The sequence below is a fragment of the Lepisosteus oculatus genome, chromosome 3, assembly GCF_040954835.1.
Source record: "Lepisosteus oculatus isolate fLepOcu1 chromosome 3, fLepOcu1.hap2, whole genome shotgun sequence".
Taxonomy (NCBI): Eukaryota; Metazoa; Chordata; class Actinopteri; order Semionotiformes; family Lepisosteidae; genus Lepisosteus; species Lepisosteus oculatus.
Window position 1 is genome coordinate 58603074 of NC_090698.1, and position 23284 is coordinate 58626357.

The 23284-nt window shown below is 38.5% G+C and overlaps 2 protein-coding genes across 4 annotated transcripts in view; one reads left to right on the plus strand and one right to left on the minus strand.

Moving 5' to 3' along the window:
* Nucleotides 1-1960: 1960 nt before the first annotated feature.
* On the minus strand, nt 1961-12885 carry zfand5a (zinc finger, AN1-type domain 5a). Of its 2 annotated transcripts, XM_015367269.2 has the most exons (7): nt 12720-12885; nt 9075-9605; nt 8092-8268; nt 6488-6599; nt 5868-5971; nt 4345-4473; nt 1961-4048 (listed from the first exon to the last, which is right to left on the minus strand). In XM_015367269.2, the coding sequence occupies exons 3-7, from the start codon at nt 8249-8251 to the stop codon at nt 3900-3902; spliced, it is 654 nt and encodes a 217-aa protein (XP_015222755.1). In that variant the 5' UTR covers nt 8252-8268; nt 9075-9605; nt 12720-12885; the 3' UTR covers nt 1961-3899. The 2 variants fall into 2 exon arrangements, with proteins under 2 accessions (XP_015222755.1, XP_015222740.1); XM_015367254.2 differs by lacking the exon at nt 9075-9605.
* Nucleotides 11036-23284, plus strand: part of tmc1 (transmembrane channel-like 1) — a 52820-nt gene continuing 40571 nt past the window's right edge. The window contains exons 1-2 of one of the 2 annotated variants that reach the window (XM_069187309.1): nt 11036-11041; nt 12908-12985. The gene's annotated coding sequence lies outside the window, so the exon portion shown is untranslated. Of the gene's footprint in view, nt 11042-12907; nt 12986-23284 lie in introns of those variants that run through there. The other variant, XM_069187310.1, reaches the window with a different exon arrangement.

Genomic DNA, 23284 nt, shown 5'->3' on the forward strand with positions numbered 1-23284 from the left:
AAAATGTAGCACTGGTTTGTGAGATTATTATTCCCCTGCAGAGCTATTTGCCTTGATGTTGCAAAATGGCAATTTGTAGAAAAATGTTAAAACCAAAAGGTTTACAGTAACAAACTCACCCAGTCACAAGAAATTCAGAAAATTCCAATTCTGTCCATTCGTCATTGGGACTCCACCCTCATGGTCATCTAATCGTTCACTCAGGTTGAAAAATAGATGTAATTTGTATTATGCATTCTCTCCAACCAGTCAGCATTATGTAATTTATCCAGCCCATTTAGGATATAAGCAGGTTTCTTCCAAACCTTGCAAAAAAACGGGTTCAACCACATGCACAACCAACTGAACTTTAAATGTAGGCTTTCCCCAAGTAGAATAACTTTAGAAATCCAATTGCATATCCAGAAAAAACATCTATAGTTTGTTTCAAAATTTTACTTCATTTCCACTTTTTTGTTCACTTCTCTCATTTTAAGCACAAACAAGTGCTTTTATTGCTTTTGTGTTGGAGTAGCAGCTGTCAAAGCAACTGCCCATCCCTGCTCTTCTGCTAACAGGGCAGCTGGCAGGGCAGCAGGTGACTCATTACATTGCTGAACTGTTTCCGAAGGGTACATCTGCTCAAACCACACTGCCCTGGTTACTGGGTAAAGTCTCGCATCTCTGAAACTGAAGGGGAAGGGGACTATTCCCATAAAAAAAATGTGATGTAAATCCAAACAACTTAAATGGTAGTCAAAAACAAATCAACCTTGCAGCTTGTACACTTAACCAAGCCCTTGCATTTCACTTAACTAAGAACCTGAGGTTCACTAACTTTTTGTTGTTTTTTTTTACCTTGTATTGACGGTATCTCTGGAATTCCTACTTGCTGAAAAATATCAGTGAAGCCCATAACATACTTGGCACAGGCCTGAAAATGAAACTATGGAAAAACATTGAACTTAAAATCATTCACACTAGGCAATGGGGAAATCTGTACACACCTGAACTCCATCTCCTCTAAGGCTAATTTGAAAAAACTTTTTTTTTTACATCTTGTACATTTTAAAACATTACGATTCCTAAAGTGCCCTAATAACCATGAATTCTGCAAGACAACTCACTCCACTCAATTGCCAAAAGAGTTTGTTAGTGTTGCTACAAGGAGTCCCTTAATGTCCCACAAGGAGATGATATAAAACACAACAACTATCATTCTTTACCACAACAGGGCACAGAAATACAAAAAACTTATAACTAATCCAGAATATAAAAATAAAATGGCCATCATAATTTAAATTGGGTATGATCACAATGTGCACAGTGCAGACAGTTTAAAAAGAGGCTTGAGATAGAGGGAAGTCAATACAGACCTCCAGGCATTTCAGTGTTAATTTACTTTACTAACATCTTAATTTACAGCTGTTTGTCACATACGACATGTTTTGATCTTTAAAATGTAGTCCTCAACTTAGAAGTGACTTGCTTTTCATGGAGAACATTTTTAGAAATTAAGTCACAGTGCAAGGGATGTAATTCACACAAGTTTCTAAAAGATCAAGTGAACCGACAAGTATTTTCAATAGTGTGAAATTATGCAAGACGATGTAGAATGACACACTGGAGCTTTGGCCTGGATTACCCTAAAACTCATAAATTTGACCAAACCTACACACACGAGAAACTCTATGTAGGTGTTCTGATGTTCCTGCAATGTGATTCTCCTTAGGTAGGGAGACAAATGTGCATATTAATAAAACAGAAGGTGGCAAGGAAAACCAACAGGGATTCTGAAAATTTGCAGCTCTCAATCTCCATTCACACTGGAGATAGGGAACTGCGGATTAGACACATGGCTTTGGAAATACAGCCAAAAATGGAAGCAATCACTTGTTACTTTTGCTTGACAATACCACACAGTATGGAAAAACACAGATACAGGGAAAATATTTCTTTAAAAAAAGTGATACAGAAAAGCTTTATAACATCTCTCTGTACATAATTTTATTTACATGATACAATTTTGCATTAATGCTGAGTAACAGGATTATATGCAATACATAAATATGAACACACTTTGTACAAATCTGCATAACTAAAGTTAAAATCCAATGGATACATAAAATTCTTTAAAGCAAAACCTCACATCCCTACAGGAAAAACAGTGCGGATCAGCCAAAAAAAAAGTTAAAACTTAAAAGAATACAGTTTATTTACAAGAATGTTACCATACTGCTAATTTAGACTATATAAGTATACATATATACAGGGGTCCAAATTAAGATTTGCTGCATTAGTCAGGAAATGTAAAGGCTCCAGCTCACACCTAAAGTGGAATTCAAAACAACTTAAGTTTAAAAAGACCTGTTTGAAACAGAATTTGAATCAAAAATCTCCACTTCTAATGTCACATCTTTGAATTCTTTATTGATTGTGTGAGATTAAAGAATTCTCCAAGCAAGACACCAGGCAAGCTGCTGAAGAGGCTACTCTTTGGGCAGCATTTCACATGACCCCTGTATGCACGTAGGTATGTGTGTGTATACATAGAGCGTCTCACATACCCAGTAGGTACACATACACATTATATATGTAAATATCAGCACGATCTCTAGACATTACAAAAACCTTTCATTATAGAGGTGAAAACATTGAACAAGCATTAGTGAAGTATATTGCCATTTCTACAATTCAGATATTTTACATTATCGTAGATACGCAACCCATGCAATACACCCAATAATACTACACTCCTACACCCAAAGTAAAAACAGAAAAGGGGCAAGCTATTTGGGCATTGCTTCAGGCATCAAGTAACCATCACATTATTACTGACTAAACGTTATAAGCAGCAAACAGTCATTCCCCTACAGTAGGCAACTAAAGCAAGGAGAATTTAAGACCAAAAGAACACTGCAGAAATACTCATTACACCTAGTTTAAAGAGATGCATATTAAATGGGTTCAATAAATAAGGACTATTCAATGGAATTTTTAATTTCATATTAAAAACCCTATTGGGGAACATCTTTGTCCTGTAGGCCTGCTAGACTCATTCTGCAAGGATCCCATTACATTGATAAACGTATGGCACAAATAAGGTTCTTCTTTTAGTGCAACGTCACAATCAGCAAGAGGAACACTCAAGGTCAATGCTGCAATTCACAAGGTATTGCAATAGGAGCCACGAAAGGCATAGGACATGCAGAAGAGTTCTGTCAGGGTAAAAGGCCCATCAGATCTTGTTACGCTTCACTACAACTGTGAATGGACAGGAGCTGGTACTGAAAGGGATGTGTGCGCTGGGGTTCTTAGCTACAGTAATAAAATTATTATTTGCCTATTCCATTTAATGCTTTGGACAGCGAGTGCAATAGCATGACAGCTACCATCAAGAGTCTCAGTAAACAGTGCAGTAATAAAAACTTGCCCCCTCCATGCATCCGACAGCGTTTTAGAAGAAGCCAAACCCTTACCAATCTCTCAGGACAAAGACCACATATAGACATTCAAATACTCGTTACCCACTTTTTTTTTTATTAAAAAATAATACGAATGAAAAAACCTAGAGAAAAAAAACGTTGGGATTACTAATACTTAAGGTTTGACCCTCATAAGACTGCTGAAGACTTGCAAACAAATTCCTGCTTTCCAAGAATGAAAAAAAAATTCCAAATCCATTTTTGGCACAAACAAATCTAGCTAGTGAGGCAGAAAGAGGAAGCTGGAGGACAATATAGAGAAGATATCCTGAAATGATGCCCTGGGCCGCACATTTTGTAAAAAAAAAACAATACACCACAGGAAAAAAAAACGATCGTTCATGCATCTGCTCTGTATAGGTTTCTCAAGATTGTAATAAAAAATTAGTCTTTTATCCACTCTTAACAGTGTTCCGTGTAATAAGGCTGTGTTCCTTATATTCTCTGGATTTTGTCAGCAACAACAACAGGGTTTTCTTTCCTGATTTTTGCAGCAGCTTCTGCTTTGTAATCATAAGGACAGTTGTGCTTGTCTGAATAACGGTGAAGTCCACAAAACAAATTTCCACATCGGCAATCAAAACCTGCCACAAAAGAAGCAAGATCATAATTAATCGTTTTAAGCACAAACCACGGTGGTATTTAGGCTAGAAAGGACAGTTTTATCCAGCACATCCACAATAAAGCAGTGCTCCTTATTTCTTTTACACCAAAGGTATATGAGAAGCAAATACCATAACATGCATTTCAACAAGTTACAATCTGAAGCATAGGCCTCAGGGCTGCTTTTAGTGAAGAAGTCCGTTTTGAGTAAATCATAAGGGAACAGTGACATTTCCAAGATGTGTGAATATTCCATTATTGTTGTTTTTTTACTTACCCGTTAGCCCAACCTTCTTCCTGCACATGAAACACCTATTCTTCTTTGTCTTGGGCATTTCAGGTGCCTTTGCCTCATCACTGCCAGGTGCATTTGGATGTGAAGTTGATGCAGTGGGTTGTGTTACAACTGAAAAAAAAAAGTTCCCTTTTTACAAATTTGTACTCATTACTCATTTAACTTTTTTAAATTATTTTTTAAACTCATTATTTTTTTAAATGTATTTAGGACATACAATAATTTAAATTAAAGGCCTAAATATATTAACAAACAAGTCAACATGTTAATGATCTCAATTTTTATAGAAAATCCTAGCACACACAGTTGCTATGTTCTAGTGAAACAAAGATACAGAGTGACTTGGCTGAAACTAAAGCATATAAGTGCCAAAAACCTTACCACATTGTAATTCAAGGGAAACTTACTGAATGCATCTTGATGTCTTATCCTTGTCTAATGCTTTATAGATTAGAAATGTATAATATGACTTATGACTCCATACTGAGGCTGGTGAAAAAATTAAGGTGGTTTCTTAATCTAGCCTAAAGGTCTCCACTTTGTTTGAAATTGGATTTTTATAATAGGAGTGTTAAAAAACGCAAATGATTTTATATAATTTAGCAGGCTGCTTTATCTATCAACAATGTGTGAGGTGTACTTGCTCCCTTGATGCGTCCACCAAGAACAAATGTACTTGGAAATAAAACTAAAAAAACAGTCTCAGCAAAAGCCCTCAGGTGGGGACGCTACAAATATCTAGTGCGCACTGCTGTACCAAAGTGGAAATACATTCATCTTTAGACAGAAGACAAACTGAAAAGAAGCAATGATTCCTCCACCCTTAGCTCCTTTCGGTAAATTAAAAGAATATTCTCATTTCTTATTTTCAGACGTGGCTGACTCCAATAAGCACAGAGTGATAAAAATAATATTTGTAAACACCCAAAGGGGTCACGGTCTTGGCCCAAATTTACTTAAAACAAGGTTCAGTAACACTCGGATACATTTCTGGACAACATTACACAATGTTTTAGCTGAATATTTTAGGACAAGTCAAACCCGACACCTTAGATAGTTTAAACAGCATTCTGAAAGTAGATACCAGCAGCAGCCCTGGTGCCGTTTTAACCAACTTGCCTTGCTGTTTAAGGCACTGGAGCAGTTAAGGATCACAACACAGATATACATAAACAACTAGCTGGAAGCAAAAAAAAAACAACCTGCATTTACATTTACAGAGACAGCCATTTCAGAACATTTGCACAAACCCATTACATTAAGCCTATAAAATATCTCCCACTTTAAACTAATCAACAGTCTATATACAGCGCTGTGACCATTGCGCAAATGGGCTTTGAACACTTAAAGGCAGTTATGCTAGTACTTATTTCATTTAAATCCAAAGTAAGTCTCTTTAAGACTACTTTTTACCCATATTGTTAGAATGACAAAGATTCAACTCAAACATTTACTTTATAATCTTAAATTTCTGAATTTTAAAAAGGAGATAAATTCAAACCCACCTGGTTCTGCTGGTTCTGCTTTCGGCGATATGACCTTGTCCTCCCTGGAAATGCTCATTTCTGTCATTTGTTGAGTAACAGGCAAGGAAGCAGTTGGCATACCTCTGTAAAGACCGAGAGTTTATAGGTTAGCATCATATTGCACCAAGTATTTATGCACCACCATTCCTACCTTCAACCACAAAGCAGTATGTACAGTATGTATGGTTTATAATCAAGAAGATTGTTAAAAGTAAATGTTTCTATCCATTCTTTTCCCTGCAAAAGTCCAACATCTTGTAGTAAAACTGACCCTCAGGCTCCATAACAGAATGATTGTATAACCTAAACTCCTCTCATTTAAATGGAGAGAGCAAAGACTGGCTTCTTTGAATCGTAAAATCGATCATTTCATTAATGATCCAGATAACATCTACGGAAGGGAGAATACCCCTGTTCAAACAAATCTGTTCGAAATGGAATGGAATTTTTTTGTCATGTATTATTGACCTGCGTCTAGAAATACTCTATGAAGCAAGAAGCTGTTGAAAAGAGGATTGGGGCAGTGCAGGGATCGGCTCTTCAGCACTGCTGTGGCTGCTAAAGCAGAGGTCTTAATGCCAACAGGGAGTGCTACTCACCTTGATATTTCGGCTGCGCTAACAGAAGAGACGTCGGAGTTACTTAAACTGGCTTCTATTCTCTGGATTGCGGAGGCTTCCGAAGTAGGACTACTGGATGTGCTGCCAGCACCTGCAAAACATTGCCAAGGCGAATTCTTAGTCTAGTTTCAGGCAGCCATAATGCTTTTTATATACGCTAAAAAGTAACAGCAGTAATTGTTTGCAATACAAATATTGTAAAACAGCACTCCCGTATCTAAATGTTTACCCTATTTTAGCTTTATACATCTAACTTCCTGCAGCTCTCACTAAGGCACACACACACTCAAAATGGGACAATATCCTATTTCATCAGGAATATTCTGAAAGTCATTTTTTGTTCATGTTTCTTTTTACATCCTGTGGGAAAGGTAAGGCTACCTAATTCCAGTAAACCAGTATAACCTAAAGAACCTATATAATATATATATATAAATACTCAATATAAAATATTCAAACAGTATTTTACTTAATAATATAGAATGGTTCAAAATATCTTTTACATCTTTTGCAACCAGCATTCTTAATCCACTATTTAGACAGGTAAACCAATTGAAAAGCTCACTAATAATAATGACATTTATACAGTGGGGCATTTCGTAAACCAATCTGAGTGAGGGACAACTGCAGAGTCCAAATAAGGATTTCAACACAAGCGGGTCTCAGGTCCAGAACACTATTACTTCACAAAATGTATCCTTAATACATAGTACATCTCTTTAAAAGAGAAACATTTAAAATGCCTCCCTGTCATTAAGAACATTAGACGGTGAAGAAATTGTTCACTGTTCTTGACTTAAGAATTAGTGACAGTTGAATCTAACACTTGGTAAACGGACAGATTAAAAACCCTCAGAACTGGTTGCAAAAACTGCCTGAAAGCATGTATAACAAAATTCACAAGTAAATACACAGAAGAAAACTGAATTAAAACTAATTTTGAAGGTGAAAATCTTTTTCTATAAATAAAACTTAGCAGATATGTAGAAAGTCTCAGAAAAAGCTATATTTAAACAGGCAAACTACATTAGTACCATATGTTATGAAGGGGTCTAATAAAAGATTTCGAAATCAAGGTACCACACCGACTACATGTTCTACTAAAAATAATTTTCAAAAACTATTTTTACACCTTAAAAACAGAAAGCTGGAGAGATGACTAAATGTGCCTCTCACTTGGCACCTGTGATTTCATCTAAACAAGACCCTTTACCAGCTACTTCAATTTGTTCATTTCCTCATTAGATTAGCCAAAGACGGAACATTCAAAAATATTAATAAAACCAAACAAAGAAGGGCTTATTAAGTTGCTCCAGCAACTCTTTTAACATCAATAATAGGTAAAACTATCCAACCTGATGTGCATATCACATGGACAAAACCCACTGACTTCAACTCCAGGCAGAATACAGCAACGATCACAAGTATTAACCATATGAACAAAAAATGGGTCTAAAAACTGAAGCACCATATGCATTCCTTAAAAACCCTAAGATAACAATCATGCACTGGTTTTTGGTAATTAACAACCATCAACAAAAGAAAAGACTAGTGTCATAAGGAGTAGATGGTTGTATTCTTACCAATTGGGCTGATTGGACTCATTCTGCCACTGCTTTGCTGCCTTGTCAGGTACTCTTTGTAGCACACAGAGCACATTCCATTTGTCCTAGGATTCCCATAAAAGCCACAGCCTGTCGTACACAGCATGGGCACTGGGCTCTGGTTCGTCTCTTGGGCCATATCCGTTTTTCCAGATGCTGTAAAAGAAACCAGAAAGAGCCATTATGATTTGGAACATACAAAGAATCAATTGGGGACTTACAGTATCTGATCCACCTCATTCAGTCTCGTTGCCTTTCTGAAAAACGAACGCTCTAAGCTATCCTGATGCGCGGAGAAAGAACTCACATTGATATAATCCTGTTACATGTTTTTTTGGGTCAACATACTCCTTGAGGTGATACAATACTGCAATTTTTTAAAGCTCAGATCCACACGTTAGAAAAATGAAGACGCATCATGTTACAATTAACACAGACACAGGTACCAAAAGAACAGCCCATCCATTTGCAGTACCATTGTCTTGGCATCATGAACTGTGGCACACCGTCAAGTGCAGAACCCTTTCTAAACGTGGATACACAGTGGGGAAAATCCATTAATTCCACCTCTCTCTGGGAGTGGGTGGATTTATGACAAGAACTCGGCACCTTGATGGAGACATTTAAGACTTTGACTTTCATTAAAATCTAAACATAACCTAACAAACGTTTTTCCACACAATTTGCCTGTCCTTTGTTTTGTATCTTACCCAAAAGGCTCACTGTGACATGATAATTTGCTTATTTGTACATGACAACACAGCACACACAAAAAAAAACTTAGGCATGAAAAAAAATCAATAGGTATAAACCATTATCCTGAAACCTTGTTCGATTAGGCAGAGAAGGAGTTTAAATAACTAAACGTCAGGATTATTCAAATCTGAGATGCAACTGAAAGATTAGGTTTAAAAACCGTGATGAGACATTACATTATAATAAAGTACATGGTTAAAACTTACCTTGACAATTGGCACTTGGCCAGAGAAGATATAAGACTGTTTTTGTAGACCTCTTTTGCCAGTTGATTTCCTAGTGTACTGAATCCCCTTAAGGTGTCATTAAATCCAGAACTAGAAGAATTGGTACCAGTGTGTTCCTGATGCAGACTGTATAACTTGATTTTTTGTTGACCATACTAGAAAGGGTTTACTGTACTCAAACTGTATCCAGCAAAGCAAGCTTCAATGGTACAACACAGAGCATGTTCTCAAGTCTTTATTTTCACCACTTCCTGATTGTAGATTTTACACCAAAGTTACGAGCTTTTGTCCATGTGAATCTGATTTTGATTTGTATCCAATAATGTTTCCTGTAATCCAATTAGGGAATCTTGTTTAAACACGAACTTTCTGGTAGGGTTGCTGTCCAATTAATTGCAAGAGGAATGCCAATCTGACAACAGCCTCTAAATTGTGCCAAGGCTCAAATCCAGGCTGAAAACACAACTGTTTCCCCAAGAGGCATCTATGTAATAGGCCACTATTATCTTACTGTAAGAAAAAAAAATGTTCACAGAGTCACTGGATTCTCAAACTAGACTTCCTCAAAAATAATCTGCTTGGAAAATACCACAATCCTCTCAAACTTGGGTAAAAAAGGTACCTACAGTTCCTTGGGGATAAATTTAGTGCAGCATTAATTGACAGAGGCTATTTTTGATCCTATTACTCACTTTTACATTTCCCACTTTCAAAAAGGGAAATGTGTAGCTCTGCAGCCTACCATTAAAAAAAAAGCAATTGAAACTTCAGTAAGTGCTCAACAATGAATTCATCTGCACATAACGTGGGTGTTCCACGGCTCAGAAAGGATGAGTAATCTCAGCGAGCTCTGTTGATGTTGGACCTTGCCGACATTGAATGATAAAGCCAAATGGAGCTGCTGTTGTCCGAAAACAGTATCGAGAACTCCCAAAATGTAACAAGCCAAGCACTTAGAATAAGCTCTGCCCGAGCACACGCGTCGCGACACATGGAGACAAAACCAGTCCAGTAACCACCAACCTTACAGGATTTCTGTAAACGGGTTTAACTAATCGCGATTTTAAAGCTCTACAGTTCCATTCCTTAAGCTACTTAATTAGCACTTTTGCACATTTACATCCACGTGGTAGGTAAAACAATTAATCCGGGCGCCGGCCATGCAGTGCACTCGCAGGTGAGAAGGCCATCACTGCCCGAAGAGGAAAACACTATTTGCGCCCACCAACCACATCAAACAACCCTCGGCGGGGGACAGGGTTTACAAAACCCAGATCGCGCCAGGTGAACCTTCCATTACATAACGCACATTCATCTAGCTGACGACACGTTTGGAAATGAGGCATTAAAAAGAAGCAAAAGCTCCTGTCTTGACTACATCGACTGCCATTACTTCCAATTCCTGCGCATAACAAAGAGGGCTGCCATTAATGGAGAACGATTCCTTGCCCTCTGACGTGGATGCCAAAGCAGCAGAATGAATGAGAGGGCTTGCGTAACACCGCGCAGCACGTTCAGCGAGACCTGTCCCCGAATGGTAAAGGGCAAACAGGTCTGGCCAGTGCCATCTCTCTCTCTCACACACACACGCACACAAACACACACGGTCTTATCCGGTGCGTCAACGCAGGTTTTCCCCGGAAAGCCAATCCCCGCTCCCGTCACGTGCGCGCCCGCTCGGTCTGCGGCTCGCCGTCACGTGGGGCGCCGGCTTCCGCCTGTCACACGGGCGCGATGTGACGCGCAGATCTGGAGGCGCAGATACAGAAAGCCTCACCGACGGCAGCTCTGAAATCAGCGGCTATTTTTATCCCGGCGGCTGGTGTAGCTCCTACACAGAGCCGCAGCCCCGTCTCACCCGAGAGTCCGCCTCCCCCCACCCCCCGACACGCACACAAGGAAGAAAGAAGCGATCTAGCGCCGGGGTTTTCTGGCGAAAGACGAAGGCAAGTGTGCGCTTCTGTAGGAGGACAAACATACCCATAAGCTGAATGTCCCATCGAGGCTGGACTTTCGTGTGCCCAGAAAAAAAAAGACCGCAGAACAAAAAAAAAACAAAACTACACTATGGCTCTCCCGCTAGTCATTTCTCAAAACAATACAAGGGGATTTGAAAGTTACACAACGGCGCCCGGTTCTGCGGATCTTGTTTCTTCTAAATAGACTAACAACCACCTTGTAAACTTAAAATGAATCTTCTCTCGACTCACCTCACCTTATCTGTGATGAGCGTCACAACTAATTTTTGAAAAGTGTGAGGCGGTAATAAGTCTTAAAATACCCGGGTCGACAAGCACTCAAAATGCAATTTCCTTTCTAAATGACGCCATAATCCGAATAACCTAAAAATGTCACAAGACAAACAAGCGCAAATCCACGGGGTATTGCGTCAAAGTTGTCCCCCCTCTGCCGTCTGACCCTAATTCTTTATCCCTAGAAAAAACATATCGGTAATCTCGTCCACTATTCTAGTTCTGATAATATCATTACCTTAAAAACGTACAAAGTTTAAACAGGAGCAACCACCCACGTATAAGACTGCTGCTTTTAAAAAAAAAAAGTGGGTATGGGGTAGGGGGGGAGACAAGTCTGTACACGTTTTCGTGTTTCCTCTCCTGCTCCGTCTTTTATGAACCAGTGAGTCACTTCCCGGGGAACTAGGATTGTGAAATTAAAAAAAAAGACAAAACTCAGTTAAAAAAACTAGCGTAATTCCTGTAAGGTGGTAGAGACGTCCGAAATACCCCCACTGAAGGAACAGGGAAGGCTGGCGCATTGTGACCAGACAGGCCGCAAACTGGTCCCCTTCAAAAACACTGAGTCATGCTAAGGAACGCACAATGGCTTGATTTGCTCGAAAATACCACGGTTTTCCCATCCCAACATGTTCAGACGCTTGCACCCCCTAAACCCACACCCCGTGGAGTCACTCTGCGCTAAAAACGGCGGCTAGATGACTGGGTTTCGCATGTAATTGAATTCGGGGGACTGTGGGCTTTGTCTCCTTTCTTTGTTTCCTGCCTTGACAGCGTTACCAACACACACGCCTGCGGTACTGGTCCGATCTGGTCCCAGATCAGCAACTCGCAGTTCCAAGTCCTTCTATAGGACATAAACCCCGACAAAGTAATTAAATGCTGAATAATAGTCTCAACGATGGAAGCTCATTTATTACAGTACTTACTTACATAAGCTGTAGTACTAAGGGAAAACATCTGCTCCTTTGTTTCGAGTTTGACACGCACCGCACTACAATTTAGGCTATCCTTGTCATTAAATACGGATTTTTAAACCGAAATAATGAAGAAAATCGCATTCTCGGATTTGTCGCTACTTTCCTTTTCTCTTTGTTCCTTTCAGCTCCGTCCACATTTGAGGTCTAGGTCACACGCGTTTAAGCCAAAACAAAATCCAAACCTCGATTCTTGAACTCACTTTTCACACCGGGTAGACAAATCCACGATCTCAGACTGCAATAACCCCCCACTTTCCAAACACACACACACCTCGAGCACCCTTCCCCCATTCCTGCTTTTAAAATTTCGGTTTTCGGTATTCCTTTCTTCTGTTTAGTGTAATGGTGGAAAAAAAAGACTAAATCGACATTTCTTTTCTTCATCTTACCTGTTTGTTAAAAGTCGGACTATAAAATACGTGGTTTTGCTTTCCTCAGAGGAAACAGCCCTTTTCTGGTCTTTATTTGTATCAGCTGCTCCTGTTTCTCTGCGCTCCCCCTTTTGCCTGTGTCTGTCTCTGGTTGCTACAATGTTAATCCAGCTTCTCTCTCTCTCTCTCGCTGTTTCCTTCTTTAGTAAAGAGGAGTGGCACCGGCGTCACAGCAAGGGGAGCCCTCCTGATTGGACGGACAAAAAGCGACGCGGAGTTAACCGGTACAGTACGTCCAGCATTTGTCGGGGTGGGGTGGTAGGGTAAGCCAAAGGTGCTCGAGAAAAACATCATCGTCACCACGACCACCAGTCATCACCCAGGCCCCGAGGGGATCAGGCTGAGGGGATAAGTGATAAGTGTGCATTAATCCTCGGCGATTGAGAAATACCCGTGTGCCCTGTTCGCATTGCATAATGTTTCGAGTCTAGAAAAAACGGCAACATACTCGAGCGTACAAACAAACAGGCAAACAAACACCGTAGCCCTTTAGATATACCTTTGCATAGTATTGATTTTTTTTTTTAACGGGGAGCTCTGTTTGTGAAAACCAATTATTAAAATAAATGTCATAATCTGATTATGAACCGGTTTGGGTCCTTTTTTTGCTCTTTTCTGAAATGTTACATTGGAAACAAGTCTATCACAGTATCAGGCGAATGTTTGTATTCTTTTTAATTCAATTCTTAGAATTCAGGTTTACTTTGTTGTTACAGTTATAATGGTAGGCTATTTTCTCACAGTATACAGTATAATTTTACCATGACAAGAAAGAGGCTTTAGACAATTCTCGAGTTGCTAACTTACTACTTGTTCAGAATTGTCAGACAACAGCACTCAGTCAGGTAAATACAACAGTAGGTAAATACACAGGTGGAAACATGTTGAAAAGAATATTGCATGTTTCATGTTGCACTGTATTAAGATTGATTCAATAATTTAAGATGAACCTTTTCTGGCCTATGTCTTTTTTGTCTATTCTTAGCATAAGCCTCCATTTTGTAACAGTTATATTCTGCCTTCCAGTGAGAGTGACACTTTTCTCAGTACTACTCATAAGACATGGAAGCAAAGAATAAAGAACAAACTAACTGAAACTGATTCAGTGTTGCAAAACACTCCTCTTGCTTCTTGGGTGGAGAAGTGAGACCTTATAATACAGTATAGAGTACAACACATACTGACACATGTGGGATGTTCAGAGAGTATGCAATTCATGTATACTGGGTCCGTTTGGTTTGAGCCTGTTTATGGTAATCTAGGAAACCCGTGGTCTGTTTGTGGCTTGTGTGCAGCTCATCTCCAGCTGGGAATCAACCCCTCCCAGCCTGAAATCACACAACTCCTCCTCCAATGTGTGGGTAACTGCCCTGCACCACATGGCCAGCTTTCCGTCACACTGAAGAATTAAAAGATATTGGGTGTCATATGGTGATTGTGTCACCGTAAGAGGCTCATTGTGATTGATGCCTTTTATATGTGTAAAAAAATAAGTTTCAAACATCTGAAAGAAGGTTTTAATAAATGCCAAAATGCTCACCGATAATGATTTGAAATGCTTCCAACAGATATATCAGCATCTTGAAAATTCTGCAGCCCTATGTTGACGATAAAAGCATAAAAAAGGATGCAAACTAGAAGAAGCCATTCTGATCACCTTGCTCATTTGGTCGCTAATAGGTAAGTGATGTGCGGCTCATATCCAGCAGTTTCTCAAAGAAGCCAGGGTGTCAGCTTCAGCAACATTGCTGGGTAGCTCCTTCCAGACACCCACATACCTCTGTGTAAAAAGTACCTACGGTTCTCACTTCTCAATTAATTTCACTATAGTTTCCACTTGTGTCCTCTACTCTGTGCTTCACTGTTGTCTCTGGAGAAGTCTGATGACTTTCTCACTGCCCTTGGCATTTTAAGTGCCTGAACCAAAGATTCAGTTCGTTGTGGGTGTTAGATAGGACATTCCTTTAACTCCCAATATAAACAGTATGTGATCCTTTCTGTGGTCAGGTCTTACTAGTGTGTGGTATAGATATACAGTAGTTCAGGTGGGTAGCTGCGTCAGCATGCGTAGGCTGCAAAGGAACAAGTAATAGGTTGTGTTTTCTTTCTTCTTGTTTTTCAGCATGGAATAAACCTATTACTTGCTCCTAGATGTACAGTAGCATGTCCTGATTTCTATTCTGTATTTTAGCTATACATTCTAACATTAGATGTCATCTGCTAGGTGTATGACCATATCATGCTCTTCTCAAAAGAGATTGTTTCTGCGCTGCTTGTTTCCAAGAATCATTAAAATCTGGATTCTGCTAGCAAAATCTTGGTTTCCTGCCAAGTGTTAACTTGTTTGCACATTCTGTCATTTTGGAATGTTAGGGAATGTTTCCCTAAAACAGTAACCTTGCATCTGTGGATTTTCTTTGAATCCATCCATCTGTAGATAAAATCTGATGCCTGCACATTGGACAAGCTTTGAAAGGTTCATCCTTCAGTGTCCAGGGAAGAAATGAATAGCATTAGTCATGCTCAGATCATCACATTTGGTATTCGTCATCACAGGTGATACGAACATGAAACCAGACATAAATGCAACAGTATATTCTAATGTCAGTAATGCATATCAACTGCATACCAGTCACAGTCTGTAAGGTGCAAAACATTTTGAAATGGCCTTCATAATCTCCATTCACACTCTTTAGTACTTTTCTCTCGAAACTTATGCAGTGGTGTGAAAAAGTGTTTACCACCTTCCTGATTTCTTATTTGTTTGCATGTTTGTCACACTGAAATGTTTCAGATCATCAAACAAATTGAATTATTAGACAAAGATAACACAAGTAAACACAAAATACTGTTTTTAAATGAAGGTTTTTATTATTAAGGGGGAAAAAAATCCAAACCTACATGGCCCTGTGTGAAAAAGTCTCTATAGAGACACTGTATGTGTTGAGGTTTCTGGGTTATGTCTGCTTCAGTAGTTTATCTCCTGAGCTAAAGGCCGTGTTGCAATGTACATTGGGGAATAATAAGTAAACCTGTTAAATTTGTTCCTAATGAAAAAGACAGAGGAATCATTTGCTATGTTTAGAACTGCTGAGATTCAGATAAAATGCAGCAAAAAAGACAGATATTTTAGATAAGGACCATGTGACAATAATTTTCTCTTTGTGAAATATCTTTATCTCTGGTTAAAGTATGGAAGTACAATTACGCCTTAAACCTATCACTGTACCCATAAAACCTTATGTGGTTAAATGCAGTGCTATTGGCTGTTTAAAAAACGGTGGTTTGAAATTTATGCAATTTCTACTCAGCATGGTATTAGGTTTTCACACTAATACTGGGTAAGAATTAATATGAAGATTGTCAAATTAGTTAATCAGCTGTGTTATAGTAAGCAAATACTGATTCAATTATAAATGTCATCTACAACTCTGATAAACCTTTATGTTTTGATTAATACATTGTATGTACATTGTGATTAAATTAGACCAAAACATTGCTCTCCTTGTGTGGCAGGGTGGCATTTTGAAAAGACGTTTGCAGGGTTTAATTTGTTTTCCAGGCCTTGATGATTAACATGTTTTAGATAGTAATCATCAATATTTGTTAATTATTTACATTTAAAAAAAAACACTGCAAAGGCTGAGGGGCATTTTGAGGAAGATTACAGCCCTACCACGTTTTGCATGATTGATTTGGTATAAGAAATCAGACTTAGTATTTTATTAGAGAATCAGATTTAATTAGTTTTCAATTAAAAATAAAACAAAATAGGAACATAATATAATATAACACACACAAAGGGTGGTCCCCCTCTTGAGATTTCTGCCATAGAAGTGTTCTGCAATAAGGTTTTAAAGAGTACCCGCAGTCCCAATTTCTCAGACTGGTTATTAAATCTAGCTAAACAAAAAAATTAATTGATGTTATAAAAAATGATTTGAATTAAGCACAAATTTGTGAACTTCATGAAAGTACTGTAAGTCGCCATGTTATCATGAACCCCTGGTCTCGCCACTGGTGAGAGCGAGAGTGCCCACACATTGCGATGTGAGGTGGCCCTTCCTGCTCACTAGTCACTGGAATGACTCATGGAGAGTTAACAACTTAGTTATGTTTGTCGGCAAAACAAATTAGTCAAAGTTGAGAGCAATGTTTTTATTGGATTACAAGAGATGAGTGCACAAACCTGCTTATTCACAATGTAATAGAGCCGCATCGTGTCACCGGAAGTTTTGTTGCCTCATCTCTGAATTGCAGAACATGGTGCAGCACATACCTGGAAAGTTTGTCTGTTTTCCAAGTTACCGTGTACATTTTACTTCTATTGTGGCACGAAACACACTCTTTGATGCTGGTTCTTTCTAACCCTGAAACCTAAACATAGTGGTGCAGCTCCCCTTTAACAGGGTCAGCTGCAGGCCCTAAGACTTTCTCACCCCAGTCCTACGCAGCTCCACTGGTGCGGTAGCAAGTTCTACATAAATGGTTATCTAGCAACCACTTGAGGTCAATGACCCGAATAAACTCCTTTTATAATGTTTCTTAAACACTCTTGTTCCTGCTGGGATAGAATAGGTTTAAAGAAATTCTCATTTAATTCAAAACCACACCCGCATAGTACCATGGTGGGGGTGGGAGCCCATAGTGGGTACCTGAAAACTTATCAGCTAGTACAAAAAGGTGGAAGCTGGCATGGTGACTTGAAGTACAATGTATGTCCAACAAAAAAAAAGTGTATTTTGTGCCTAGTTCTCCTGGTCATGTGACTGATGGATACTATTTTATTTCCGTCAGTCCTACCACAGTATTAAATGGCTATACAGAAATCTACTAATTAATTGCCTCGGTTATATGCTAATTCATTGTCCCACATTTATGTCTTGGTCCTATGAATTTGTCATGGATTCAAGATTCAAGATTCTGGGGGAGAGACAGTCTCAGATTACACAATCAGACCTGGCTAACTTGTGTTCTACTAGGATTAAAATGTTTTAAAAATTGATTCATCCATTTTTACTGTGTCCTTTAAAATACCTTTAGGTTTTGTAGTTCTGAAAATTAAACACATTTCTATCATGGGAAATTAACCACATAACATCCAAGTTTATATGCTGTCTCTTGTTGCAATAACATTGTCCAGCCAGCTTTTTTTAATAAAACTGGAACATTTTTAACTTCTTGAGTTTTGCCTTAATTGCCTTAATTTTGCTTAGTTTTAATTTGGGGTAAAGTGAAAAAAATGCGTGAAATGCATTTTAATCAGACTCGCAGGATCATACGGAAAATTCAGAGAAAAACACTACTGATCTTGGGTGACATCATCCTAAAATGATTTTAGGGAACTTTCATTCTGCGTGATGCTTCCTTCTTTTTTTTAGTTATTTTTCAGTTCTGCTCCTTTTCAGCTTTATGTAAGCTGATTCCTTCCAAAACTGAAATTGTAAAACCACTGATGCACTAAAAGATGCACATTACATTATTAGACATTCATGTCTTCACTGCACTTGAACAAGAAAACAGGTTACATCCTTCAAGGGTGCATTGGAAATGAGTTTTTATTTTCATATTCAAAGTGTTGTTTCTCTCACAGAGAAACAGAGAAGTCTTACAGACTCCCCTCTTTGTGGAAGAGTGCTTTGCCTTTAGGGCCTGAGAAGCAAACACAGTATTGTTCCTTTTCTTGAGAACACAATGGTCTGATCTTCTGGCTCTTATAGAGAACAGTTCTGATGTGGACACATGGAAAAACTATTTGCCTTGGGCCACTGAAACTTTCAGGGGTGGGTGAGTGGGTGGGTGGGTTTAGCGACTTAGTCCTATGTATTTGTTTCTTCCTTGTGCAAATTAGATTGTATTATCTTTGCGAAAACAAGGCTTGATGATAAATCAATTTCTTTGAGTTTCTAGACTTTTGTAGTAAAATATTTTTGGTTCATTTTTTTCTTATGAAAGAATTATTCTGAATAACACTTTCACATAAATGGAAAGCAACCTTTGGAATACACACTGCTTATGGAGGTACTGTATGTTTTAAATGGCACCACCCTTGAATATGTATGATATGTGAAATGCAAAATTCAAATGAAGTATTCATTAGAATATTCAATGTTAATTTATTTGCATAAGTATTTATTTGGTCAAATTCACTTCATTTTATATTTACATAAGCCTGTATCAAGCCAGAGCAGAAAAGCAAATATCGCACCTGGAAATAATTTATTTTGTAGAAATAGCTTTAACTGAAAATAAAATGTGGAGAAAGAAGAAAAGGGAGAGCATTTTGCAGGTCATGTGTATTAAATATTTTAGCCAAAGCAATTTTCCCTCATTTAATTTTCGCTCTCTTCCTTATTTTTTCTAGACAGCGGAGGTAATGTATAAGATCTGGGACTTGGTTCTTTTTGTAGGACTCTAACCAACACTGAAAATGCTATTCCTTCCACAAAACATGTGATGCAGAGGAAAAGCCCTCCAGCAGGTAAAGAACAAGCATTGCGCAAAGTATCTAGTGTGCTTATCTTACTCACCACCCGTTCAATTTAAAACAAGGCCAGAAAATTACAACATTTTCTATTAGAGGTTTCTCTCTTATTATTTCCATATCTTGTGGCAGATCACCCCAGTTGGGTTGGATTTAGAGGTTGCCATGACAATAGGGTGATGGCCAGAGGCCACCAACTGACTAGCCAAGGAAGATAGTGTAAATAGATTAATCATTCTTGTTTGCTGTTCAATGGAATGGCTAAATGCGCATATAAGGAATTGTTATTTGAGAAGCAGGCAACTATACATGTGTTTGTAAGAAGTAGCATCTTCTGTAGGTGTGAGTAGTTGGTTTTGTATGGAGTAAAGAAAGTTGCTGCTGCTGGTACCTACAGTTTGCATTTGTTTGTGTGGTGCTAGTATTGTTATGATTAATTGAGTCTGATGTAAAATGTGTTTATGTTCTTCTGTAGGCCCTTTGTTTTGTTTCTTGATTCGAACCCACCATCATAAATCCAAGAATCGACATGAAACTTCATTTTTCATCTGTTGAAGTGTTTTATGTGTGGAAGTCTTCATCAGCTATCCATCCTGTAGAGATGGTATTCCACAGAACATTCTCTTCTTTGTTGATTGTATATACGTATGTAATGGCAATACAGAAGATAATACTATATTTCCAATGAAAGAATTAGGTTTATGGGAGATACATGCATTAGGGTTCTTTGATGTTAAATAACAGAAAAGACTTTGGCTCTCCTGCTACCTGTTATTGGATGTAGCTGTTTGGATTTATCGTGCTCATTTTCAGGAACCAGTACTTTTAATTTTTGAAGACATTATTTTGCAGACACTGAAAAGTTCTCTCTTCTACATCCAGCTAGGTGTGGTTTGCTTAACCGATTGACAGAACAGATTACACAGAAAGAATGGGAGTTTACATTCGATTTGAACCTCTTGTTGGTGGACATCAAAACCAGGATGTCTTACGTGTTTTTCTTCTTTTGCTTGAGTTGTCGAGTCTTTGGTCGAGGCAAATCTTTGACGTTTCCCCCTTCCGACAATTCTCTGACTTTCCTCATGATGGCATGGTAACTGATTGCTTTGCTTTTGTGTTCAACTGCCTTTTAAAGCTGTGTCAAGGCAACCTTTAAAAGCTGCTCTAACTATTCGGAGGCTTTGTGAAACAACTAGAGACTAAAACATTACAGAAGTACATTTAAAATATTTTAAGCATATTCACAGTGGGGCAAAGATGGTTTGGGCAGTATCTTTACTAAGAAGCCAAATTTGAATGAGCATGAAATATAAGAGATGTATTGCTAGTAAGGCACTCCTGATCACACCTCAAGGTAGGAATATAAAAGATACCAGAAATGTCCAACTACAAAATCAATAGGCCAGTGTGAAACACAACAGACCTCGCGAGATTATGAAAAAAATCTATAGAAGTCATGGAGGTGAGCACAGTATGAATAAACTAAGAATAAATGTGAACATTATGTGCAAATCTTTTTTCTTGTTATTGATACATGTATTACTCCAAAATCAAATTTTGTTAATCAAGGGTATAAACACATTTGGAGTAAATTTGTTTATGAAAAGTTGACAAATCTGCAGCCAGTCTTGTGTCGCATAAACATTTTCTTAAACAACTTTTGAGACTTTCTTTGTTCTTATCAAAAGATCTGGAGAAACTGCTGCTTAATTCTAATTTCTCAGGTTAATTTATGATTTGTTTAAACATGAATTTTTAGGTGTACTTCACCTCCCCTCTAAATTAAGAGAAAATTGTAACAAACTTAAGCTTGCATTCACATTCTTGAATGTTCTATGGCCAAGTAGGTACAATTACATTCTTTGCTTTTTATATCATTGGCTTGGTTAGAGTTGAAAAGTGAGTTTAACCAATATCAGAAGATCAGTTGCTTAAAGCAATTTGCTATATATTTCATTAAATTTTGAAAAACAGGCTGTGCATTTGTTTTGAAATAAAGCTTTTAATTTTGCAGCACGCTTTGATCAGAGTGTACATTCTTTATACAAGTGACTTAAATACTTTGGGAGAAGAACAGCTGCTCAATTGACTTGGTATTTTTAGGAGCACAGAAGCTAATTTGCAATAATGTAAACTGTAACATAAGTACAAGATAAATTGGACGTTTTTAGTACTTTGCAATGCATTTTCATAAGATCTCTTTAATGTCACGCCCTCTGCAGCCAGAGGGTGCTCCCACTCTGTCCTGTCCCTAGTTTCCTCTGCTTTGCTGTCCTTCCGGTGTTTCTCTCCCTGTGGGGCTATATATTTCCGGGTCGCTCATTCACCTTCGCTCAGCATTGACGTTCAGATGTCCTGAGACCCGCCTAGCATCCAGGTCACCCCACGTCCGCTGCCTGAGGGCATAGGTCTCTATACGACTCCTGAACTGCTGAGCCCGGGCTAACCCCCATCGCGCCGCTACGCACAGGGTTTTTTTTCACCTGCCATTCCACGGTTCCTCCCTTCCGACTAGACATTTCAAGTTGAAAATGAAAAAACAAGGATGATAGGTGTAATCCAAGGGATGAAATGAGTAAAGGGACAAAAGGAGGTACTGTAGCACAAGCTGATAGGACAGAAACAGTAACCGAGAGAAGAGAATCAGTAACAGAGAGGAGAACAAATCTGTAGAATCAGTAACCAAGTGGAGAACAGACTCAGTAACTGAGAGGAGGACTGAGACAGCCTGAAGGAGAGAGAATGAGCCACACAAATCATAATATTCTGTAATTATCCAGAATGTCTGTAAATGCTTAGATATTGTATTGCTTTGGCAACACTGTAATTAATTGGTCGCGTCAATGAAGTGTACAGTGTGAAGCTGGAGGACAAAGCAATAATTCTAGTGGGAGGAAGTGTCAGGAGAAGGTTTCTGAAACATGCAGAAGGCATGAACAGTTTGGAAAAGAGAAGGAAGGAACTAGGGAAAATCTTCGGTGAGACAGGATATGAAAGGGAACACAGCAAAGATGATAGATTGTGAGACGCATGCGGGAAGGGATTTGAAACCACAAGCACAAGCAGAGAGTATTCTGTAGTATTGAGTGTTGTAAGAGTATTGAGCTCCAGGTGGTTGTTAGCACATCATAATACCAACTGACCTCCCTCCTGTACATGGTCTCGTCATCATTAGTCATGAGACCTACAGTACAAGGGTGATGTCATCAGCAATCTTTATTAGTTTGATGGAGGAGTCACTGGAGGTGCTGTCGTTGATGTACAAGGAATAGACTAGTGGGAGAATCAGTCTAATTAAATGCAATTTATATTCTTAGATATTTATATTTGTTTGTTTTTTGTTTCTATATGTTTTATTGTAATTGTACATCAAAGACGATGGATACTATAAACTTGTCCCTCTTGAGTTCTGAGTATCCCTGAAAAATGTATTGAATATTCAAGTATAGACAGATCTGAAATGTATCTTTTATAAGACTTCCTGTGCATTCTGGACCATTGTATAATTTGTTAGATTGGGACAATTTGTAATTTCACTTTTGAAATTACACTGGTGTTTTCTTTAAAAATGCTAAAAGTGAAAAACCCACTATATATGCTAATTAATGTGTGTCCCTAATATCTTTACCCAATAACTTTACCCAACAGTAGTTCCGTAATGGCTTGTATGTACTATATATACACCCCATTTATAATACAAAAAGCCATTATTGTTATATTTTAGATGTTAACAATTTGAAATCATCAGCTGGTAAGCAGCCTGGCGCGTTGCTATAACTGTAACATTGACCAGTCCTGGACTGTGAGACCCACAGTGTTGTACAGGATAGTTAGTACTGGCCGGGTGATTGAGGCATCTCTCTGACAACACTGCAAGACTGCAGGAACTTGGCCAGTCACAGGGGTAAGTTATTTTGTGAGGCAGGTTGAGCAAGACTGTAGGATTCATTCCCACCACCTTGTTGGAACTCAGCCATTCCCATCTGTCTGAGGGGTCAGTCAACTCAAGTAGTTCCCACTCGTGGAGTCTGAACTGTGT

Excerpts from the sequence above, each read along its gene's own strand:
- zfand5a (XM_015367254.2), bottom strand. The coding sequence starts at position 8,251 with ATGGCCCAAGAGACGAACCAGAGCCCAGTGCCCATGCTGTGTACGACA. Across the intron at positions 6,600-8,091 it reads GAGTCCAATCAGCCCAATTG|GTGCTGGCAGCACATCCAGT; the intron begins GTAAGAATACAA and ends AATGTTTTGCAG. Across the intron at positions 4,049-4,344 it reads GAAGAAGGTTGGGCTAACGG|GTTTTGATTGCCGATGTGGA; the intron begins GTAAGTAAAAAA and ends CTTTTGTGGCAG.